This window comes from Hemiscyllium ocellatum, chromosome 20, assembly GCF_020745735.1.
Source record: "Hemiscyllium ocellatum isolate sHemOce1 chromosome 20, sHemOce1.pat.X.cur, whole genome shotgun sequence".
Taxonomy (NCBI): domain Eukaryota; kingdom Metazoa; phylum Chordata; class Chondrichthyes; order Orectolobiformes; family Hemiscylliidae; genus Hemiscyllium; species Hemiscyllium ocellatum.
Genome location: NC_083420.1, coordinates 72246729 through 72271250, shown reverse-complemented (window position 1 = coordinate 72271250; position 24522 = coordinate 72246729). Strand labels below are relative to the sequence as shown.

General features: G+C 45.9%; 1 protein-coding gene across 1 annotated transcript in view; it reads right to left on the bottom strand.

The window, feature by feature from the left end:
* Positions 1–426: 426 nt before the first annotated feature.
* LOC132825300 (prolyl 3-hydroxylase 1-like) overlaps positions 427–24522 on the bottom strand; it is a 215583-nt gene continuing 191487 nt past the window's right edge. The window contains exon 12 of the mRNA XM_060840404.1: positions 427–929. Within this exon, the coding sequence (XP_060696387.1) occupies positions 797–929 (133 nt within the window). The 3' untranslated portion in view covers positions 427–796. The remainder of the gene's footprint in view (positions 930–24522) is intronic.

Below are 24522 nucleotides of genomic sequence, written 5' to 3'. Positions count from 1 at the left end.
GAAGCAAGGGCTGCCAGGAGGTAAGGGCTGAATTTATATTCGGGCAGTGGCATCTACTTTAATGCCAGGAGTATAGTGTGTAAGGCAGACAAACTTAGGGCCTGGATTGGTGCCTGGGAGTATGACATTATTGCCATCACAGAGACTTGGTTGAAGGAAGGGTATGATGATTGGCAACTAAATGTTCCTGGATATAGACACTTGCGACAGGACAGGGAGGGAAGTAAAAGAGGGGGTGGAGTTGCATTGCTGGTCAGAGACGATATCATGGCTGTGCTAAAGGAGCACACTATGGAGGTCTTGGTTAGTGAGGCATTATGGGTGGAGCTGAGAAATAAGGGTGCAGTCACACTGTTGGGGCTGTATTACAGACCTCCCTACAGTGAGTGTGAGGTAGAAGAACAAATAGGTAAACAGATTATGGAAAGATGTAGAGGCAATAGGGTAGTGGTGATGGGAGATTTTAATTTTCCCAACATTGACTGGGATACACTTAGCGTCAGAGGTCTGGATGGGGTAGAGTTTGTACAAAGTGTCCAGGAGAGTTTTCTAGAGCAATATGTCAATAGGCCGATGAGGGAAGGGGCCATATTGAACATGGTACAGGGGAAATGAGCCAGTACAGGTGGTAGAAGTTGCGGTGGGGGATTTCTTTGAGAACAGTGACCACAATTCAGTAAGTTTTATAATACTCATAGATAAAGAAGTGAGTCGTCCTAAGGGAAGAGTACTAAACTGGGCCAAGGCCAATTTTATCAAAATTAGGCAGGAGCTGGGAAATTTGGATTGGACACAGCTATTTGAACGGGAGTACACATTTGACATGTGGGAGGCTTTCAAAGATAGTGCAGGATAGGCATGTCCCATTGAAGGCAAAGGATAGGGAGGGCCAGACTCGTGAACCGTGGATGACACGAGAAACTGTACACCTAGCCAAGCGGAAAAAGGAAGCACACATAAGGTCTAGGCAGCTAAGAACAGAACGGGCCCTGAAGGAATATCAGAAGAGTAGATTAGATTTAGATTACTTACAGCGTAGAAACAGGCCCTTCGGCCCAACAAGTCCACACCGACCCTCCGAAGAGCAACCCACCCAGACCCTTTCCCCGACACCTAACACTACGGGCAATTTAGCATGGCCAATTCACCTAACCTGCACATTTTGGGACTTTGGGAGGAAACCAGAGCAAACCCATGCAGACATGTGGAGAATGCGCAAACTCCACACAGAGTGTTGCCTAAGGCGGGAATTGAACCCAGGTCTCTGGTGCTGTGAGGCAGCAGTGTTAACCACTCTGCCACCGTGCCACCCAACTAGGGCAAGTCTTAAACAAGGAATCAAGCAGGCTAAAAGGGATCATGAAATAGCTTCAGCAAGGAGAATTAAGGAGAATCCCAAAGCATTTTATTCGTATATAAGAAGCAAACGGGTATGTCGAGAAAGGATTGGTCCACTAAAGGATAATAAGGAAGATAACCTGAGAGAATGGGTGAGATTCTGAATGATTACTTTGCATCAGTGTTCACGGAGGAGAGGAGCATGATGAATCTTGAGATTAGAGATAGACGTTTGATTAGTCTGGATCACGTTGACACAAGTAGGGAAGATGTGTTGGGTATCATAGAGGTTATTAAGGTGGACAAATCCCCAGGAGCGGATGGGATCTATCCCAGGTTGCTGAGGGAGACGACAGAGGAAATAGCTGGGACCCTGACAGATATCTTTGTGGCATCCTTAAATACAGGTGAGGTGCCGGAGGAGTGGAAGGTTGCTCATGTTGTCCCCCTATACAAGAAGGTTAGTAGAGATATTCTGGGTGACTACAGACCAGTAAGCCTGACATCAGTGGTGGGGAAGTTTTTGGAGAGGGTACTAAGAGATAGGGTTTATTGAAATTTAGAAAAGAATGAGCTTATCAGTGTTAGGTAACATGGTTTTGTGGGGGTGGGGTGGAAATCGTGCCTTACCAACTTAATAGAATTATTTGAGGAAGTGACCAAGTTGATAGATGAAGGAAGGGCTGTTGATGTCATATACATGGACTTAAGTAAGGCGTTTGATAAGGTTCTCCATGGTAGACTAATGGAGAAAGTGAAGTCACATGGTGTGCAGGGTGTTCTAGCTAGGTGGATAAAGAACTGGTTGAGCAACAGGAGACAGAGAGTAGTAGTTGAAGGGAGTTTCTCGAAATGGAGAAAGCCTGTGGAAAGGCTTGGAGGGCTGAAGGGCCTGTTCCTGGGCTGTAAATTTTCTTTGTTCTCTTTGTTCTCCTGTCTATGTCGCGCTGCAGCCTGCAGTAGCCCTTGATACTGTCAATGACACCTCCAACCCTTGTGTCATCTGTAAATTTACTAACACACCCTCAACCTTCTCATCCAAGTCAGAGGCCCAAGAACAGAGCCCTGCGGGACCCCACTCAACACTGACCTCCAGGCAGAATACTTTCCATCTACAACCACTCTCTGCCTTCTGTCAGCCAACCAATTCTGAATCCAGATAGCCAAATGTTGTTGTTATTGTTGTCTCTGGTTTGTTACCCGTGCCACGTGATAGAGAGTCGAGGAATAGGGAGAGAGAACAGTTAAATGCGTGGGTACATGGATGGTGCGGGTTGGAGGGATTCTGGTATCTGAATAACTGGGGTTCTTTCTGGGGAAGGTGGGACCTCTATAAACAGGATGGTCTACACCTGAACCTGAGGAGCACTAGTATCGTTGGGGGGAGGTTTGCTAGTGCTCTTTGGGGGGATCAGGGGGGTTAAACTAACTCTGCAGGGGCATGGGAACCTAGACTGTAGCTTTAGGGTGCAGGACCTGGAGTGTAGGGAGGTTAGGAATATGGCATCAATCTCAAAGGAGGGTACCTGCAAACACGAAAGTGGCTTGAAGTGTGTATACTTCGATGCAAGAAGTATACGAAATAAGTAGGTGAACTTGCAGCATGGGTTGGTACCAGGGATTTTGATGTTGTGGCTATTACGGAGACATGGATAGAATAGACACAGGATTGGCTATTGCAGGTTCCAGGGTTTAAATGTTTTAGTAGGGTCAGAGGTGGGGGTAAAAGAGGGGGAGGTGTGGCATTGCTTGTCAAAGATAGTATTACAGCGGTGGAAAGGACGTTGGATGAAGACTCGCCATCTGAGGTAGTTTGGACTGAGGTTAGAAATAGGAAAGGTGAGGTCACCCTGTTAGGAGTTTTCTACAGGCCTCCTGATAGTCCTAGAGACGTAGAAGAAAGGATTGCGAGGATGATTCAGGAGAACAGTGAAAGTAATAGGGGTGCGGGACTTTAACTTTCCAGATATTGACTGGGAAAGCTATAGCTCGAGTACGTTAGATGGGTCGGTGTTTGTCCAATGTGTGCAGGAGGGTTTCCTGACACAATATGTAGACAGGCCAACAAGAGGTGAGGCCATACTGGATTTGGTTCTGGATAACGAACCAGGCCAGGTGTTAGAATTGGAGGTAGGTGAGCACTTCGGGGACAGTGACCACAATTCGGTGACTTTTACTCGAGTGATGGAGAGGGATAGGTGTGCACTGCAGGGCAAGAGTTATAGCTGGGGGCAGGGAAATTATGATGCGGTGAGGCATGACTTAGAATGCGTGGTTTGGATAAGTAGGCTTCAAGGGAAGGGTGCAATCGATATGTGGAGCTTGTTCAAGGAGCAACTATTGAGTGTCCTTGATAAGTATGTACCTGTCGGGCAGGGAGGAAAGGGTCGTGTGAGGGAGCCATGGTTTAATAAGGAATTGGAATCCCTTGTTAAAGGGAAGAGGGCGGCCTATGTAAAGATGAGGCGTGAAGGTTCAATTGGGGTGATTGAGAGTTATAAGGTAGCTAGGAAGGATCTGAAGAGAGAGCTAAGAGCAGCAAGGAGGGGACATGAAAAGTCCTTAGTTGGTAGGATTAGGGAAAACCCAAAGGCTTTCTATAGGTATGTCAGGAATAAAAGAATGACTAGGGTAGGAACTGGTCCAGTCAAGGATAGTAGTGGGAAGTTGTGTGTGGAGGCTGAAGAGACTGGGGAGACACTGAATGATTACTTTTCATCAGTATTCATTCAGGAACAGGACATTGTCGCCGATGTGAATATTGAGTCACAATTAATTAGAATAGATGGCTTTGAGGTATGTAGGGAAGAGGTATTGGAAATTCTGGAAAGGGTGAAAATAGATAAGCCCCCTGGGCCTGATGGAATTTATCCTAGGATTCTCTGGGAAGCAAGGGAGGAGATTGCAGAGCCATTGGCCTTGATTTTTATGTCCTCGTTGTCTACAGGAATAGTGCCAGAAGACTGGAGGATAGCAAATGTGGTTCCCTTGTTCAAAAAGGGGAGTAGGGATAACCCTAGTAACTATAGGCTGGTTAGTCTCACTTCTGTTGTGGGCAAAGTCTTAGAGAGAATTATAAGGGATAGGATTTATGAACATCTGGATCGGTATAATGTGATCAAGGATAGTCAGCATGGTTTTGTGAAGGGCAGGTCGTGCCTCACAAACCTTACTGAATTCTTTGAGAAGACTACTAAGGAGGTGGACGAGGGTAAAGTGGTAGATGTGGTGTATATGGATTTTAGTAAGGCGTTTGATAAGGTTCCCCATGGTAGGTTACTGCAGAAAATACGGAGATATGGCATTGAGGGTGAGTTGGAGGTTTGGATTAGGGATTGGCTGGCTGGAAGAAGACAGAGGGTAGTATTTGATGGCAAAGGTTCATCTTGGAGTGCAGTAACTAGCGGTGTTCCGCAAGGATCTGTTTTGGGACCATTGCTGTTTGTCATTTTTATAAATGACCTGGAGGAGGGGCTAAAAGGTTGGGTGAGCAAGTTTGCGGATGATACAAAAGTCGGTTGAATTGTTGACAGTGAGGAAGGATGTGGCAAGTTACAGTGGGATATAGATAAGCTGCAGAGTTGGGCAGAAAGGTGGCAAATGGAGTTCAATGTAGGTAAGTGTGAAGTGATTCACTTTGGTAAGAGTAACAAGAAGATGGGGTAATGGGCTAATGGTGGGATACTTGGTAGTGTGGATGAGCAGAGGGATCTTGGTGTCCTCTGAATGTTGCCACCCAGGTAAATAGTGCAGTGAAGAAGGCATATGGCGAACTGGCTTTTATTGGTAGAGGAATTGAGTTCTGGAGTCCTGAGGTCATGTTGCAGTTGTTTCAGACTCTGGTGCTGCCGCATCTGGAGCATTGTGTGCAGTTTTGGTCGCCATACTAAAGGAAGGATGTGGAGGCACTGGAACGGGTGCAGACGAGGTTTACCAGAATGTTGCCTGGTATGGTAGGAAGATCGTATGAGGAAAGGCTGAGGCACTTGGGGCTGTTTTCATTGGAGAAAAGAAGGTTTAGGGGTGACTTGATAGAGGTGTACAAGATGATTAGGGGTTTAGATAGGGTTGACCATGAGAACCTTTTTCCACGTATGGAGTCAGATATTACGAGGGGGCATAGCTTTAAATTAAGGGGTGGTAGGTATAGGACCGATGTTAGGGGTAGATTCTTTACTCAGCGTGTCGTCAGTTCATGGAATGCCCTGCCAGTAACAGTAGTGGACTCTCCCTCTTTATGGGCATTTAAGCGGGCATTAGATAGGCATATGGAGGATAGTGGGCTAGTGTAGGTTAGGTGGGCTTGGATCGGCGCAACATCGAGGGCCAAAGGGCCTGTACTGCGCTGTATTTTTCTATGTTCTATGTTCTAAATCTCCCTGTATCCCATACCTCCTGACTTTATGAATGATCCTACCATGAGGAACCTTGCTACCTGCTACCTGCCTTTAATCACGCTATGCTTTTCCAAATAGTCATAAATTCTATCCCTCAGAATTCTTTCCAAAACCTTGCTAACCAGAGATGTAAGATCGACTGGTCTATAATTGCCACGGACTACCCTATCCCCCTTCGCCTCCTTCCAATCCTCTGGTACGACTCCTGTGGGGAGTGAGGAACCAAAGATCTTCGCCAGCGGCTTAACAACTTCCTTTCTCGCTTCCTAGAGCAACCTAGGATAAATCTGGTCTGGCCCTGGGGGCTTATCAATCTTAATGTTTGACTAAAATTTCCAGCAGATCAACATCATCAATCTTGATCTGTTTAAGCCTGTATCACAGCTCCTCAAAGTTCTCATTCACAACAAGGTCCCTTTCCTTCATGAAAACTGGAGCAAAAAACTCACTTCGGGCTTCCCCTATCTGCTCAGACTCCACACACAAGTTCCCTCTGCTATCCCTGATCGGCCCTACCTTCTCCCTGATCATTCTCTTATTCCTCACGGATCAGTAAAATGCCTTTGGGTTTTCCTTAATCCTTCCTGCCAAGCCTTTCTGGTGCCCCCTCCTGACTCCCCTCAGTCCATTTCTAAGCTCCATTCTAATAAGCCTGTAATCCTCTAAAGTTGTGCTAGATCCTTGCTTCCTCCACCTTACATAAGCTGTCATCCAAGGCTCCTTAGTTTTACCCCTTCTTACCTGTCTCAGTGGAACAAATTCATGCATCACTCGCAACAACTGCTCCTTAAACAGTGTCCACATGTCTGCTGTGCCCTTTCTGTGGAACAATTGCTCCCAGTCTGTACTTCCTAACTCCTGTCTGATAGCGTCATAATTTCCTTTTCCCCAATTAAATATCTTCCTTCGGTAACTGCTCCTTTCTCTCTCCAAGGCTATCGTAAATGTGAGGCAGTTGTGGTAACTGTCACCAAAGTGCTCTCCCACTGTGTGATCTGACACCTGTACTGGCTCATTGCCGAGCACCAAATCCAAAATGGCCTCTCCCCTGGTCTGCCTGTCTACACACTGAGTAAGGAAACCGTCCTGAACACACCTGACAAAAACGCTTCCACCCAAACCATCTTCACTGAGGAGGTTCCAGTCAATATTGGGAAAGTTGAAGTCACCCACAACAACAACCCTGCTACAACTGCATTTTTCCAGAATCTGCCCTCCGATGAGTTCTTCAAACACCCTACTGCTATTAGGGGGTTTATAGAAACCCCCCAGTGCGGTGGCTGTTTCCTTGCTGTTCCTAACTCCCACCCATACTGACTCAGTAGGCAAACCTTCCTCAACAACCTTCATTTCTGGAGCTGTAATGCACTCTCTGATTAACAATGCTAACCTCCTCCTCTTTTTCCACCTTCCCTGTTCTTTTTAAACGTTCTAAACCCTGGAACTTCAAGCAACCATTCCTGTCCCTGTGAAACCCACGTCTCCGTTATGGCCACACCATCATCATCCCAAGTACTGACACTCTTATTTCGGACACTCCTTGCGTTAAAGCAGACATACTTTAACTAATGCCGTTGTTCCATCACATCAATAACCTTCCCGATAGATTCACCACATCCTGTCACTGCCTCATATCTAACTGACCCCATCTCAGATGTGTGGCTCTAATTCTCAGCCCCTGCCAAACTAGTTTAAACCGTCCCGAACCACATGAGCAAATCTCCCACCCAGGACATTTGTACCCCTCCAGTTCAGGTACAACCCGTCCTTCATGTACAAGTCCCACCTTCCCCAAAAGGTATCCCAATGGTCTAGGTATCTGAAGCCCTCCCTCCTGCATCAGCCTTGCAGCCACGTGTTAAGCTGCATTTGCTGGCTTCCTCACCTCACTATCTTGTGGCGCCGGTAGCAAACCTGAGATCACTATACTACTCGTCCTGATCTTCAGCTTCCAACCTAACTCTCTGTAGTCACTTTTCAGATCCTCCATCCCTTTCCTGGCTATATCATTGGTGCCAATATGTACCATGATTTCTGGCTGCCCACCACCCCACCCCACCCCACTTCAGAATCTTGTAAACCCGATCGGTGACATCCCGGAGCCTGGCACCAAGGAGGCAACATATCTTCCGGGAATCCCGTACCTGACCACAAAGTCGCCTGTCAATCCATCTGACTATTGAGTCTCCTACCACTAGCACTTTTCTATTCTCCCCCCTTCCCTTCTGAGCCACAGTGCCAGGCTCAGTGCCAGAGACCTGACTAAGGCTTTCCCCTGGTAGGCCATCCCCACCAGCAGTATCCAAAACTTATTGCTGAGGGGAATGGCCACAGGAGATCCCTGCTCTGACTGTCGGTTCCATTTCTTACCCCAACAGTAACCCAGCTGTCCTTATCCTGTGTCTGGAAAGTTACCACATCCATGTACATCCTCTCAATTTCCCCCTCAGTCTCCTGGATAATCCTTAGTTCATACAGCTCCAGCTCCAGTTCCCTAACTCGGTTTTCGAGGAGTTGGAGTTGGGTGCACTTCCTGCTGATGTAGTTGGCAGAGACAGTGAAGTGTCTCTCACCTGCCACATTCTGCAGGAGGAACTTGCAAATGCCCTGTCAGCCATACCCCGCTAATCTGAAAGCCCACACAGGACTAAACAAAGGAAGAGTAGAAAAGGAAGGTGGGCAAACCTGAAAACTTACCTAGTTTACAGAATCTTAGTAAAGCTGGAGGAGGTGGTTGAGAGGGAGGCCCTACAGTGTAGGGTTTCGGTTTTCGATCTCACCCACTTAAAAACTTCCCAGCAGCCCTCGCTTCTGTCCGCCCTCTCTCCTCACCATTCTGTTCAAAATGGAGTCACCACTGAATTTTCCACATTAAACTCCATGTGCCAACTCTTAGCCCAGCACTGCATCTTATCTATGTCCCTCTGACTTACAACATCCTTCATCACTATCCCCAATTTTCCTGACCTTAGTGACATCTGCGAATTTGCTAACCCATCCTTCTACACGCTCATCCAGGCCATTATAAAAATGACAACCAGCAGTGGCTCCAAAACAAATCCTTGCTTTACGCCACCAGTAACTGAACTCCAGTATGAATATTTCCCATCAACAACTGCATCAACCACGAGGCTGAGGGGGACATTGAGAGGAAATACAGGGAGGTGGTCATTCCCCAGATACATGGTAAGGACAGTTGGGTTATTGTCGGGGAAGGAAAGAGAACCAACAGATAGAGCAGGGATCCCGTGAGGCCATTCTCCTTGTTTGAGCTAGCCAATTCCTGATCCAAACCATTAATTCACCCTCAATCCCTTGCCTCAGTATTTCATGCAATAGCCTACCATAGGGAACCATAACAAATGCCTTACTGAAATCCATATACACCACATCAACCACTTTACCCTCATACACCTGTTTGGTCACCTTCTCCAAGAACTGAAGAAGGTTTGTGAGGTACGACCAGCCTTCACAAAACCGTATTGACTCTCCCTTGTCAACTTCTTCCTCTCTAGATGATTATAAATCCTGTCTCTTGTAACCCTTTTCCAACACTTCACCCACAACCGAAATAAGGCTCACTGGTCTATAATTCCCAGGGTTGTCTCTACTCCCCTTCTTGAACAAGGGAACCACATTTACTGTCCTCCAGTCTTCTGGCACTATTCCTGTAGGCAATGACGGCATAAAGATCAAAGCCAAAGGATCGATAATCTCCTCCCTGACTTCCCAAAGGATCCTAGGATAAATTCCATCCGGCCCAGGGGACTTATCTATTTTCACGCTTGCCAGAATTGCTAACACCTCCTCCTTGTGAACCTCAATCCCATCTAGTCTAGTCACCTGTATCTCAGTATTCTCCTTGAACACATTGTTTTTCATCACTATTCACACTGGGAAAAGACATTCATTTAGCACATCCCCAACTCCTCTGACTCCATGCACAACTTCCCACTACAATTCTTGATTGGCCCTAATCTTACTCTCGTCATTCTTTTATTCCTGATATACCTAGAGAAAGCTTTAGGGTTTACCCTGATCCTATCCACCAACAACTTCCCATGTGCCTTTCTTAGCTCTCTCTTTAAGTCTTTCCAGGCTAATATGTAACTCTCAAATGCCCTAACTGAGCCTTCAAGTCTCACCCTAACAAAAACCTCCTTCTTTCCCTTGACAAGAGATTCAACTTCTTTAGTAAACCGTGGCTCCCGTGCTCGACAACCTCCCTGCCTGACGGGTACATACTAATCAAAGACACGCAGTAATTGTTCTTGAATAATCTCCACATTTCAATTGTACCCATCTCCTGCAGTTTCCTTCCACATCCTATGCTTCATAAATTTGCCTAATCGCATCATAATTTCCTTTCCCACAGCTGTAACTCTTGCCCTGCTGTATATACCTGTCCATTTCCATTGCAAAAACTAACATAATTGAATTGTACTCACTATCACCAAAGTGCTCACCTATCTCTAAATCTAACATCTGGTTCATTATCCTGCACCAAATCCAATGTGGCCTTGCCCCTTGTTGGCCTCTCTACGTACTGCGTCAGGAAATCCTCCTGGACAAAAACTGACCCATCTGAAGTACTCAAAGTATAGCATTTCCAGTCAATATTTGGAAAGTTAAAGACCCCATAATAACTATCCTGTCACTCTTGGTCCTGTTGAGGTTCATCTTTGCTATCGTACCCTCTACATCTCTGGAACATATTGGTGGGCAGATAGAAAATACCCAAAAGTGTGACCTCTCCTTTCCTGTTTCTAACCTCAGTCCATATCACCTCAGTAGATGAGTTCTCAAACGTCCTTTCTGCAACCATAATACAGTCCATGACTAACAATGCCACATCCCCACCTCTTCTACCACCTTCCCTGTTCTTACTGAAACAGTTAAATCCCAGAACCTGTAATAACCATTCCTGTCCCTGCTCTATCCATGTCTCTGACATGACCCCAACATCGAAGTCCCAGGTACCAACCCATGCTGCAAGTTCACCCACCTTATTCCAGAGGCTCCTGGCGTTGAAGTAGACACACTTCAAACCACCTTCCTGCTTGCTGGTGCCTTCTTGAGACCCTGAAACTTTATTTCTGACCTCACTACTTTCAACCTCCTGTATACTTGAACTACAGTTTAGGTTCCCATCCCCCTATTGGATTAGTTTAAACCCACCCAAAGCGCATTAGCAAATACCCTCCCACGATATTGGAATCCTTTTGGTTCAGGTAAAGACCATCCTGTTTATAGAGGTCTCACCTTCCCCAGAAAAAGTCCAATTACCCAAGAATCCAAAACTCTCCCTACTGCACTATTCCTGTAGCCATGTGTTCAACTCCTCTCTCTCCCTATTCCTCGCCTCACTAGCACATGGCACAGGCAGCAAACCAGAGACAACAACTCTGTTTGTCCTAGTTCTAAGCTTCTGTCCTAGCTCCCTGAATTTCTGCCTTAAATCCCCATCTCTCTTCCTACCTATGTCGTTGGTGCCAATGTGGACCATGACCTGGGGCTGCTCCCCCTCCCCCTTAAGAATCCCCAAAACACAATCCGAGACATCACAAACCCTGGCACCTGGGGAGGCAACACATCAACGGTGAGTCTCTCTCATCCTCACAGAACCTCCTATCTGTACCCCTAACTATGGAGTCCCCAATGACTACTGTCCTGCTCCTCTTCCCCCTTCCCTTCTGAACAGCAGGGTCAGACTCTGTGCCAGAGACCTGTGCCCCACTGCTTTCCCTGGTAAGTTGTCCCCCCAACACTTATCCAACCCAGTATATATATTGTTGAGGGAATGGTCACAGGAGATCCCTGCACTGCCTGCCGGTTCCCTTTCTGTCCCCTGTCTGTAACCCATCTACCTTCTCCCTTTACCTGAGGTGTGACTACCACCCTGTAACTTGTCTCAATAACCCCTTCCACCTCCCGAATGATCCAAAGTTCTTCCAGCTCCATTCCCTGATGTGGTTTTCGAGGTGAGGGAGTGGGGTGCACTTCCCACAGATGTAGTCAGCATGGGCACTAATGGTGGCCGTTACCTCCCCCATTCTGCAGAAGGAACATTCAACTGCCCTAACCTCCAGTCATACTGAGACAACTGAAAAAAAACAGTCACCTTACCAATGAAGGTGGTACACTGAACCTTTTTTATGGTTCAAGGAGGAGGATGGGTGGGAGATAATGCCTGAGTAGTGTTTTGGGGAAGGCAACCACCCAAATATAAAGTTTCACTTACCCTGCAGTGCCATGTCTGCTCTTGCTTAGTGTGCCCTCCGCCAACACATGAGCTCAGTTTTTATACTTTAAAATTTTCCTCCCGTCAGGCCCCTGGTCCTTGCTGTCGCTCCTCTCACTGCAACTGCTGTCGTGAAAAGTTGTGGGATATCGGAAATTTATGTTTCTTCTGCAATTCTAAAATTCATTATATAAAAAATAACTGAACTCACATCAGTGTGTAATTGTTTCAGCCAGGAACTGAGTGAACAAGAATATGAACTCTGGAGCAAATGCTAATTGGTTTGTTTATATTAGCTAAGAATGTAACGGGACTACACAACAAATGGTAACCCCATTTAGAAGGGCTTCGTGATAAGATGCTGTGAAGACAGACAGTTAAATTCAATATGCCTGTATAAACAATTGGTATAAACATCTGTTCCCACTTTTACAAAAACACAGGAACAAACCCCCATTAAAAGGGCTTCGTGATAAGATGCTGTGAAAAGGCAGGATGAGGGCAAATAGCCTGAGAACAGGAATGAGCATGTTTTTCACAGACAAGACCGGATAAGACACAAAGTAAGCAGGAGTACCGGTCTTTGGGAAGTGGAGGATGTAAACGGAGGGGGGGGGGGGGGGGGGAACAATGAAATAAGAAAAAAAATAGGAACCAAATTATATAAATATCGAGTATTTGTTGAATTCGGTGTGTTTTGTCCCTGCCTTGTGGACATCACACCCACTTGCAAGTGAGAAACAAAGAGCCCTGCTGATTCAGATCTTGCCTCGGACTGAAATTATTGCAGTGAGTGAGCTTTGTTTACCACAATTGGCGCCCACCGTGGGACTGTACGGGATGTTCTTCCATCGCCGGGGGGAGTGGCTGGCCCTGGACACTGGGAAGACACGTCCTGTTCCCCATTGAGGAGCGGTCTCGTGTCCCAGTTTGGTCCACTCCCTTGGGCGACTGGTACAAATCCCACAAGAGAGACATCTGAATCAGACAGTGAAAGGAGGTCGATAGAATATACAGCGGAAAAGGGCCAGGCAACTCTGTGCACAGACCAAGGTAAGAAAACTGACTTTTAATTATTGCCTTGGTGGCTGGGATTGAGTTTTAGTAGTTAGTAAGGGGCTAACGAAGGGACTCAATATGGGTTGTGCCGTGGGTAAGGGACAAGCCTCCGGGGATATGAAAGAGGAACAAGGCAATGGAAGAGGAGGCGGGGTCCCTTGTAGTATACCTCCTGAAAGTCCGTTGGGGAGGATCTTGCGTGAATGGACACGCAATACTTGTACAAGGGTAAAGGATAAAAAGAAAATGATTAAATATTGTTGTTTAGTATGAACTAAGGAACCAATCCTTCCTCCGGCTGTCTTCTGGCCAAAGTACGGTTCAGACGAGGATTGGGTATGTCAGCATTTAGAGTTGTATGTGCATGCAAAGCAACCTTTTAGCCAAGAGGAGGCAGACTATGCGTCCTGTTGGAAGGGCAGTTTGGGAATGCTGGTGGTGAAGACAAAGGATTCCCCCTCTGCCCACCCAGTCCCTGGGATCCTCTTAGCTGTTTGCCCCCCCCCCCCCCCCCCCCCACCCCATAACATAGAATCAGATTAGGTGAAGATGGGGGAGGAGGGGAGACAGACAGACAAGGACAGGGAACAGATGACTCACAAGAGGAGGACGATGGGGCGGTGGACGGGGATGTTGTTGTTCCTGACCTTCACTCCTCGGCAGAAGAAAGAGAAGCTAAAGTAGACATAGAGGAGGCCTCCGGAAGACCTAAATCAAAGCCTAAGGGGGCAAATCAAAAGAAAAAAGGGAAGAACGTAACGACTTATCCCCTTCGGGAAGTACCAATAGATTGAGTTTGTATGTGCCCCCCTCATCAGTGGGGAGGTCAGAACATTTATAAAGGAAATGAAGGTCCTGGTTGAGGATCCGGTAGGATTGTCTGAACAAATTGATCAATTTTTGGGGCCCAGTCTGTACATGTGGGCTGAGTTAATGTCTATTTTGAATATACTATTTACTGGGGAGGAAAGGGGACTTATACGGGGAGCAGCCATTAAAATATGGGACAGGGAGCACCCGATTGGAGATGGGGATGCTGGACAGGGAGAGATGAAGTTTCCCCTCAGAGACCCCCAGTGGGAAAATCAAAACCCGGAGCCTAGAGCAGAAATGAGGGAATTGAAAGACCTGATTCTAAAAGGAATAAGAGAGGCAGTTCCGAAGTCACAGAATCTGACTAAAGCCTTTGAAGTTAGTCAAGAGAAAGATGCGACTCCCTCAGCTTTCTTGCAGAGATTAAGAGACACAATGCGGAAGTATTCTGGAATGAACCTGAGGACCCAGTGGCACAGGGTCTTTTGAAAGTACATTTTGTGACAAAGGCATGGCCAGACATACAGAGAAAGATACAGAAGATAGAAGGGTGGAGTGAAAAACCATTAGATGAATTGTTAAGAGAGGCACAGAAAGTGTTTGTAAAGAGAGAGGATGAGAGACAGAAACAGAAGGCGAAAATGATGGTAGCTGCGGTTTATGAGGTAATTAAGAGAAGAATGGAACCAATAGTGAGCAACCGGAGCAGCAGGTGACAGCATGTAGGGCAGAGAGGGAGAGGGAGAGAGAGAGGACAAGGGGGAGCATTTGATAGAGGGTTCGAGTGACAGGGGCAGAGATGGGGGTCTCCACAGGCAGGATGCCATTACTGTGGAAAGATAGGGCATTTTAGGTGGGAGTGTCCTGATCTACAAAGGGAAGCAAGGGCCATTCCGCTTATGAATTTTGATAGCGAATCGGGGTGTCAGGGGTTCCTGCCCTCGGGGACCCACCAGGAACCCTTGATAAACTTGAAGATGGGACCCTGTAGGGAAGAGGTAGTCTTCCTAGTAGATACGGGGACAGCACGGTCAACGCTGAATTTTAAACCGAAGGAAGTAGAAATGTCAACACGATCAATTACTGTTTCTGCCGTGAAAGGGGAGGGATTTACTGTCCCAGTATTTGAACCTATGATGATAGAAGGTCCTAAGGACAGGGTCACAGGGGAATTGTTGTATATCCCTGATATAGGAAGTAACTTACTAGGGAGAGACTTAATTATCCTCTTAGAACTGGAGATTGGATTTCAGGAAAAAGAATTAGTTGTACAAATGGCAATGTTGACAGAGGATATGGAGAGATAGACCCTATTGTATGGGCTAGGGAAGGGAATCGTGGAGAACTATAGATTCCTCCCCTTGAAGTAAATTTAAAAAGGAAAGGGGACATTGTCTGTGAGTGACAATATCCCATTTCCATAGAGGGTAAACGAGGACTGCAGCCAGTAATTGAGGGACTGATTACAGACTGAGTAAGATCCCTCATGACCACAAATGGTTTAGTGTGATAGATTTAAAGGATGCCTTTTATGCTTGTCCCTTGGCGGAGGAAAGTAGGAATTTGTTCACCTTTGAATGGGAAGACCCCAAGGCAGGACGGACACAGCAATACTGGTGGACTGTGCTCCCCAGGGGTTTACAGAATTCCTGAATTTATTTGGACAGATGTTGAACAAAATGATGATGCGAGAGATTATGGCTGTCCTACACCAAGGCAGCCATTGGGGAATACAAGCAATGTGTGATTTAGTTCTTAGGGAATATGGATGTAAAGGAATATATACAATTGCTAAACAAATATGAGAGGGATGTATAATCTGCAGAAAGGTAAATACAAAAGTCTTGAGAAAACAGACCCCAGGAGGAAGAGACCCAGGGTTGAGACCCTTCCAGAGTATACAAGTAGATTATACTGCGTTACCCAGGGTAGGGAGACTAAAATATATGTTGGTCAGAGTAGATCATTTATCCGGTTGGGCTGAGGCATACCCCCTAGCTACTGCCGCTGCGAGTGGGGTGTCTAAAACAATATTGGAGCACATCATTCCCTGATATGGGCTAGTACACCGTATAGATTCCGACCAAGGAACTCATTTTACCTCTAAAGTATTACAGGGGGTAATGAAAGGGTTGGGAATCTCCTGGGAATTCCATACTCCATGGTACCCGCCATCATCAGGAAGGGTTGAGAGAATGAACCAAACACTCAAACGACAGCTCTCTAAATTGATAATAGAAACCAGACTCCCTTGGATCAAATGTTTACCTATAGCTCTTTTGTGAGTACGAACAGCCCCAAGGAAAGATTTGGGACTATCTCCCGATGAAATCTTATTTGGATTACCTTATCTGGGAATGAATGGAGAATTGCCAATTCCCGAAACTAAAGATTTGCGCTTAAAGAAGAATATACTGGGCTTGTCCTCCCTTTGTCTTTCCTCAGGAAACAGGGTTTATTGGCACAGACTCCACCCCTAGAATTCACCGTTCATCCAATCTAGCCGGGAGATTGGGTCTCAGTAAAATCATGGTCAGAAACTAAATTGCAGCTGGACTGGGAAGGGCCGTATCAGGTTCTTTTGATGACTGAAATGGCAATAAGGATGGCGGAGAAAGGCTGGACTAACTACACTCCGATCAAAGGGCCAATGGAATCTCCAGTTGAGGAAGAAGTCTGGACAGCTGAATCAACACAAGATCCACTGAAACTCAGACTACACAGACTTTGAGTCTGGCAACGCGAGCGTGGGGATTATTTCTGTAGGATTGTGTATTAAGTTGTTTTGTGCTTCAGCATGATGTTTAAAGTACTGGGACAGTTTACAGTTATGATGCTAGCCCTCTTAGTATTGGTATTTTGTCAAATATCCTTTTCATATGCATTATAAATGGTTCCTGAGTCTGATAATCCACAAGTAATAGACGCTGATGCATGCAGCTTAGTACATTGTGGGGATGTAGATAATCAGAGACAGTACCACAGTTCAGAGATACATCTTAAGTCCTATGGGGATGGCCTTGGGGATGGTACTTGGTATAATAATCTCATCACAGTTCACCGGACCCCCTTCCAACCAGCTCGCGATTGTCCCCATAAAAAGTGCAACCCAATATACCTGACAATAAAGAAAACCCACATGGCACGAAGCAATTTTGGGCGGGGTCACCTATGAGATACAATTAAATGAAACATTTGTGGTAGAAAGGAAAGCACATGGGAAACATTTCGTGGGTTGTTGTTTTCAAATTAGCGTAGGATAGGGAAAACGGGCGGAATGACTGGATAATGAGATACAATCTTTCACCCCTCCCACTGATCCTAAAGTAGTAAAAATTATAGAGGTAAAGGACTTGAAACAGACTATCGAAATAGAAACTGGGTACGGGGATGCAAATGCTTGGGTTGAATGGGTAAAGTATACTGTAAAAAGTCTGAACAAAAGCAATTGCTATGCATGTGCCTCCAGTAGGCCAGTGGCCCAGATGGTTCCTTTTCCACTCGGGTGGAAGCGAGACAGGCAGGGCATGAAATGTATGATAGCCCTGTATCAGGATGAGACTGCATGGAATGATAGAAATTGTACCTCCCTATCTCTGATGTTCCCTCCCTTGGAGAAGAAAGATGTACAAGCTCCCCCTGCATTTTCTGCCACAGTTGGAAACCACATGTTGTGTGTGAGTAGACAAGGCACAAGTCGGTCTAGAGATTTGGGAGAGCTGAAATTGTGTACAGAGGTTAAAAATGTTACCGAAACGAAGAAAGGAGGTTTCTTGAAACAGTATGTGAATTGAACAACTAGAGGAGGGGCTGTACTGGTTCTGGGACGGGTTAACGACTTTGGCTGAGGGACTGACCTTCCAGTGGGAGTGCATTTTGAAAACAGTGATTACAACTCTTTAAGTTTTAAAATAGCCACAAATAAGGATGAATCAGGACCTTGTGGCAAGGTATCAAATTGGGGGATGGCAAATTATATCAGTACTAAGCAGAAGCTAGGCAGTGTTAATTGGGAGGAGATGTTATCAGGCAAGTCCACTTTTGACATGAAGAAATTGTTTCAAGACCGACTGTTGAAAGTTCAGGACCGACATGTTCCAGTCAGGAGGAAGCACAAGGATGGCAAGATAAGGGACTCTTGGAGGGTAAGCTAGCCGGTAATATTAGGAAAGATTGCAAGAGTTTCTTTAGATATATAAAGATCACAAGAGAGACAAAAGTGGACATTAGGCCACTGGAAAATGATGCTGGAGAAGAAGTAATGGCGAACAAAGAAATGGCTGGGGAACTGAACAAGTACAATGCACCAGTCTTCGTGGTGAAAGATGTCAACACTATACCAAAACTTCAAGAGAGTTGGGGGCAGAGATGAATACGGTGACAATCATCAAGGGGAAGGTGCTCAAAAAACTGAAAGGTCCAAAGGTGTATAAGTCATTAGTTCACATGGGCGACACTCCGGAATTCTGCAGGAGGTAGCTGAAGAGATAGTGGAGGCTTTAGTAACGAAGTTTCAGGGAAGGTCCCAGAGGACTAGAAAATCAATAATATAACCCCCTGTTTAATAAGGGAGCAAGGTAAAACATGGAAAATTATCGGCCGATTAGCCTGACCTAAGTCATTGGTAAGATTTTGCAGCGTTTCATCAAGTGAAGGCATGGTGGCTCAGTGGTCAGCACTGCTGCCTCACAGCACCAGGATCCCAGGTTCGATTCCACCCTTGGGTGACTGTCTGTGTGGAGTTTGCATTCTCCCTGTATCTGCGTGGGTCCTCCAAAGATATGCAGGTTAGGTGAATTGGCCACACTAAATTGCCCATAGCTTTAGGTGCATTAGTCAGAGGGAGATGGATTACTCTTCATGGGGTCAGTGTGGACTTGTTGGGCCGAAGGGGCTATTTCCATGCTGTAGGGAATCGAATCAGGTCATACCTGACAAATCTACTAAACTTCTATAAGGAGGCAACAAACAGGTAAGACCGAGGAGAACCTCACATACACAGAGACACATATTCATACAGTCTCGTACACACACTCACACTCATATACTCCGACACTCTCATGCACACACTCACGCACATAATCACTCATACACACATACACGCACACACCAACACTCATCTCATGCACTCACTCACACACACGCTCGTACACACTCACCCACACTAGGACACAGATACACATACACTCACACACATTCATACACTCATACACTGATACACACACACACTTACAGTCTCACACACACACTCACACATACACTTATACATGCACGCACACACACTCATACACTAATACACACACACTTACAGTCTCACACATACACTTATACATGCACTCATACACTAATACACACACACTCACACATACACTCAAAGACGCACACACACACTCATACACACACACACACACATTCATACACACACTCGCACACACACACTCATACATTCACACACACATTCTCACACACGCACATTCATTCATACACACATACACTCATACAAGCACACACTCATACAAACACACACACACACTCATACACACACTCGCACACACAGACTCATACACTGATACTCACATGTGAACACACAGACTCACACACACACTCACACATTCACACACAACTCACACACACATTCATTCATGCACACATACACACTCACACATACCACACACTCTCATACTCATACACACACAGACTCACACACAGGCTCATACATTTGTACACATACTCACACCCAAATACACTCACACACACTCACATACTCACACACTCACTCACATACACACCCACACGCACACACACTTGCACATTCACACACATCACACACACATTCACAGTCATACACTCACACACACAAACACTCGCACACACACACACTCATACGCACACTCTCATACACACACACTCTCATACAGATACACTCACACTCATATACACACACTCACACACAAGACTCACAAACACACACGCTCACACACACTCATACATTCATATTCACATTCACATACACACTCATACTCACATGCACACACTCTCACACCCACACAAACTCACACACACACTCACACACAGTTACACACACACACTCACTCATACACTGATACACACACACCCATACACTGATGCACACACAGTCTCACACACATACTCACATATACACTCATACATGCACACACACTCATACACACACTCGCACACACACTCTCACACACACAGACTCACAGACACACTCACACTTACACACTCACATACACTCATACATTCACACACACACATTCACTCATACACACACTCTCACACACATACTCACATATACACTCATACATGCACACACACTCATACACACACTCGGCACACACACTCTCACACACACAGACTCACAGACACACTCACACTTACACACTTTATGGGCGGCACGGTGGCACAGTGGTTAGCACTGCTGCCTCACAGCGCCTGTAGACCCGGGTTCAATTCCCGACTCAGGCGACTGACTGTGTGGAGTTTGCACGTTCTCCCCGTGTCTGCGTGGGTTTCCTCCGGGTGCTCCGGTTTCCTCCCACAGTCACAAAGATGTGCGGGTCAGGTGAATTGGCCAAGCTAAATTGCCCGTAGCGTTAGGTAAGGGGTAAATGTAGGGGTATGGTGGGTTGCGCTTCGGCGGGTCGGTGTGGACTTGTTGGGCCGAAGGGCCTGTTTCCACACTGTAAATCTAATCTAATCTAATCTCACATACACTCATACACGCACACTCAGACACACAATCACACACACATTCATACACCCATACCCACTCATACACACTCACTCACACTCATACACGCACTCACACACATCACACTCATACTCACCCGCACACACACAAACTCACACACACACACTGTTATACACACTCACACACACTAAATCATACACTGATACACACACTTACACACACACTCATACACTGATACACTCACACTTACAGTCTCACACCCACACACTCACACATACACTCACACAAGCACACACCCACTCTTATACATACACCCACACACACACTCACACACACTCATACAGACTCACACACACACTCGCACACACAGACACACAGACGCGAACACAGACTCACACTCACACACACACACTCATACATTCACACACAACTCACACGCACATTCATTCGCACACACATACACATACGCTCATACTCAAGCACACACTCACGCACACAGACTCATACACACTCACACACATACTCACAGTCACACACACTTTCTCACACACAGTCACACACATTCATACACACACACACAGATTCACACACACTCATACGCACACTCACACACAGACTCACACACATACTCATATACTCTCACAAACTCACACACACATGGACACTCACACACACTCACGGTCATACACACACACATTCATACGCTCATACACACACTCACGCACACACGCACATACAGACTCACACACACTCATACACACACACTCATACATTCACACTCACACATACACTCATACACACTCACGCACATATACACACACTCTCATACCACACACTCATTCACACACACAGTCTCATACACTCATACACGCACTCATACCACACACTCTCTCCCACACACACTCATTCACACACACACTCACACTCACACATACTCACACTCTCTCACAGTCACACACTCAAACACACACTCATACATTCACACACGCTCACTCGCATACTCATACATGCACACACTCACACACACACACTCATACTCACACACACTCATATACTCATACTCACACACACTCATACTCACACACTCATAATTTCATACATATACTCATATACACACACTCACACGCACACTTTCACACACTCATACTCACACACATTTATACATGAGCACACACACTCGCACACTCATACACACTCATAATTTCACGCACACACTCATACACACACACTCTCACAAACACACTCATACAATCATTCACACACACACTCATACACTCATTCACCCACACTCACACATATACACTCACACATACACACTCAGACGCATACTCATGCACTCATACGCACACACACAATCATACACACACATTCACACCCACATACACTCACACCTTCACACCCTCACATACACTCACTCACAATCACACTCAAACACACATACACACACACTAACATGCACAATCACACACTCACACACACACACATGCTCACACTCAAACACATACACTCATACACAGCCACACTCACACATACACTGAAACACACACAGTCTCACACATGCACACAGACTCATGCACACACTCATACACTCAGGCACACACAATCATGTACGCTTATACACTCATACACACACACTCACACATGCACACATACACACACAAACACTCACTCATACACACACTCTCACACAGTCACACACACTCTCACAAACGCACTCATACATTCACACACACACTCATTCAAACACGCACACACTCATTCACACACATACTCATACAAACAGCCTCGCACATACACACTCACACACATACTCATCCACTCATACGCACACACTCATACACACAAACACACACACACTCACACCCACATACACTCACCTTCACATCCTCACACACTCATATACTCACACACTCACTCATACACTCACACACACTTGTACACACACTCATAGACACACTCACAGTCACACACTTACACACAAACACTCACACACACTCACACTCAAACACACACTCATACACTGAAACACACACAAGACACTCGCATACTGATACACAAACTCATACACTCATATACACACATACGCTCACACTCAAATACGCACACACATGCAGTCACACTCACACACGCATACACACAACACACTCATACACTGAAAGACACACACTCACACATTCACAGTTTCACACACGCACACACTCATACACACTCACACTCATTCACACACACTCAAACACACACTCACACATGCAAAGACACACAATCACACACTCTCACATACACACACAGTCACACACATACACACTCGCACGCACATGCTCACACTCACACACATACACACACACTCTGACAAACACACTCATACACTCATTCACACACACACATTCATACAAACACACACTCACAAACCTATGCACTCACGCACACACTCTTACTCACACACACTCAAACACACACACCCACATACATTCACACCTTCACACAATTCAACACACACTCACACACACTCACTCATACTCTCACACACACACACACTCAAACACACGCAAACTCACTAACACACACACCCTATTATGAGGAAAGATTGGTGCAACAGATACAGCAGGGAGGTTTCAGTTCCGTGTACAATGTCTGAAGGGATCTCTGCAGAGCGAACAACATTGTCTTTCTCTGATATAGGTCATCTCAGTAAATAGGGACTGAGATTACAAAGAACAAAGAGAACACAGAAAATTTACAGCCCAGGAACAGGCCCTTCGGCACTCCAAGCCTGAGCCGATCCAAATGTACTGTCTAAACCTGTCGGTCAATTCCTAAGTATCTGTATCCCTCTGCTCGCCACCCACTCACCTACATCATCTGTCCAAATGCATCTTAAATGAATATACCTTGCCTGCCTCTACCATCTCTGCTGATAACGCGTTCCAACTGCTCACCACCCTCTGTGTGAAGTATTTGCCACGTGTATCCCCATTAAACTTTCCACCTCTCACCTTGAAAGCATGACCTCTCGTTATTGAATCCTTCACCCTGGGAAAAAGCTTGTCTCTATCCACCCTGTCTGTACCCTTCATGATTTTGTAAACCTCAATCAGGTCCCCCCTCAATCTCCTTTTCTCTAATGAAAATAAACCTAACCTACTCAACATTTCTTCATAGCTCGCACCCTCCATACCAGGCAACATCCTCGTAAACCTTCTCTGCACCCTCTCCAAAGCGTCCACATCCTTTTGGTAATGTATCACCCAGAACTGTACATAGTATTCTAAATGTGACCGAACCAATGTCTTGTACAATATTAACATGACTGACCAGCTCTTATACTCAATACCCCGTGCAATGAAAGCAAGCATACTATATGTCTTCTTGACCACTCTATCCACCTGTGCAGCAACCTTCAGGGTACAATGGACCTGCACTCCCAGATCTCTCTGCCCAACAGCTTTTCCCAAGGCTCTTCTATTTATACTCTCATTTGCTCTAGAATTAGACTTCCCAAAATGCATCACCTCACATTTGTCTGGATTGAACTCCATCTGCCACTTTTCTGCCCAACTCTCCAGTCTATCTATATCCTCCTGCATTCTCTGACAGTCCCTAAGATACCAGTCTTTGTGTCATCTGCAAACTTGCTGATCATACCAACAGTGCCCTCTTCCAGGTCATTTATGTATATTACAAACAACACTGACCCCTGTGGAACACCACTGGTCACCTTTCTCCATTTCGAGAAACTGCCTTCAACTACTACTCTCTGTCTCCTGCTGCTCAGTCAGTTCTTTTATCCGCCTCGCTAGAACACCCTGCACTCCATGTGACTTCACTTTCTCCAATAGTCTACCATGGAGAACCTTATCAAACGCTTTACTAAAGTCCATGTATATGACATCAACAGCGCTTCCTTCATTAACAACTTGGTCACTTCCTCAAAAATTTGGTAAGGCACGATCTCCGCCACA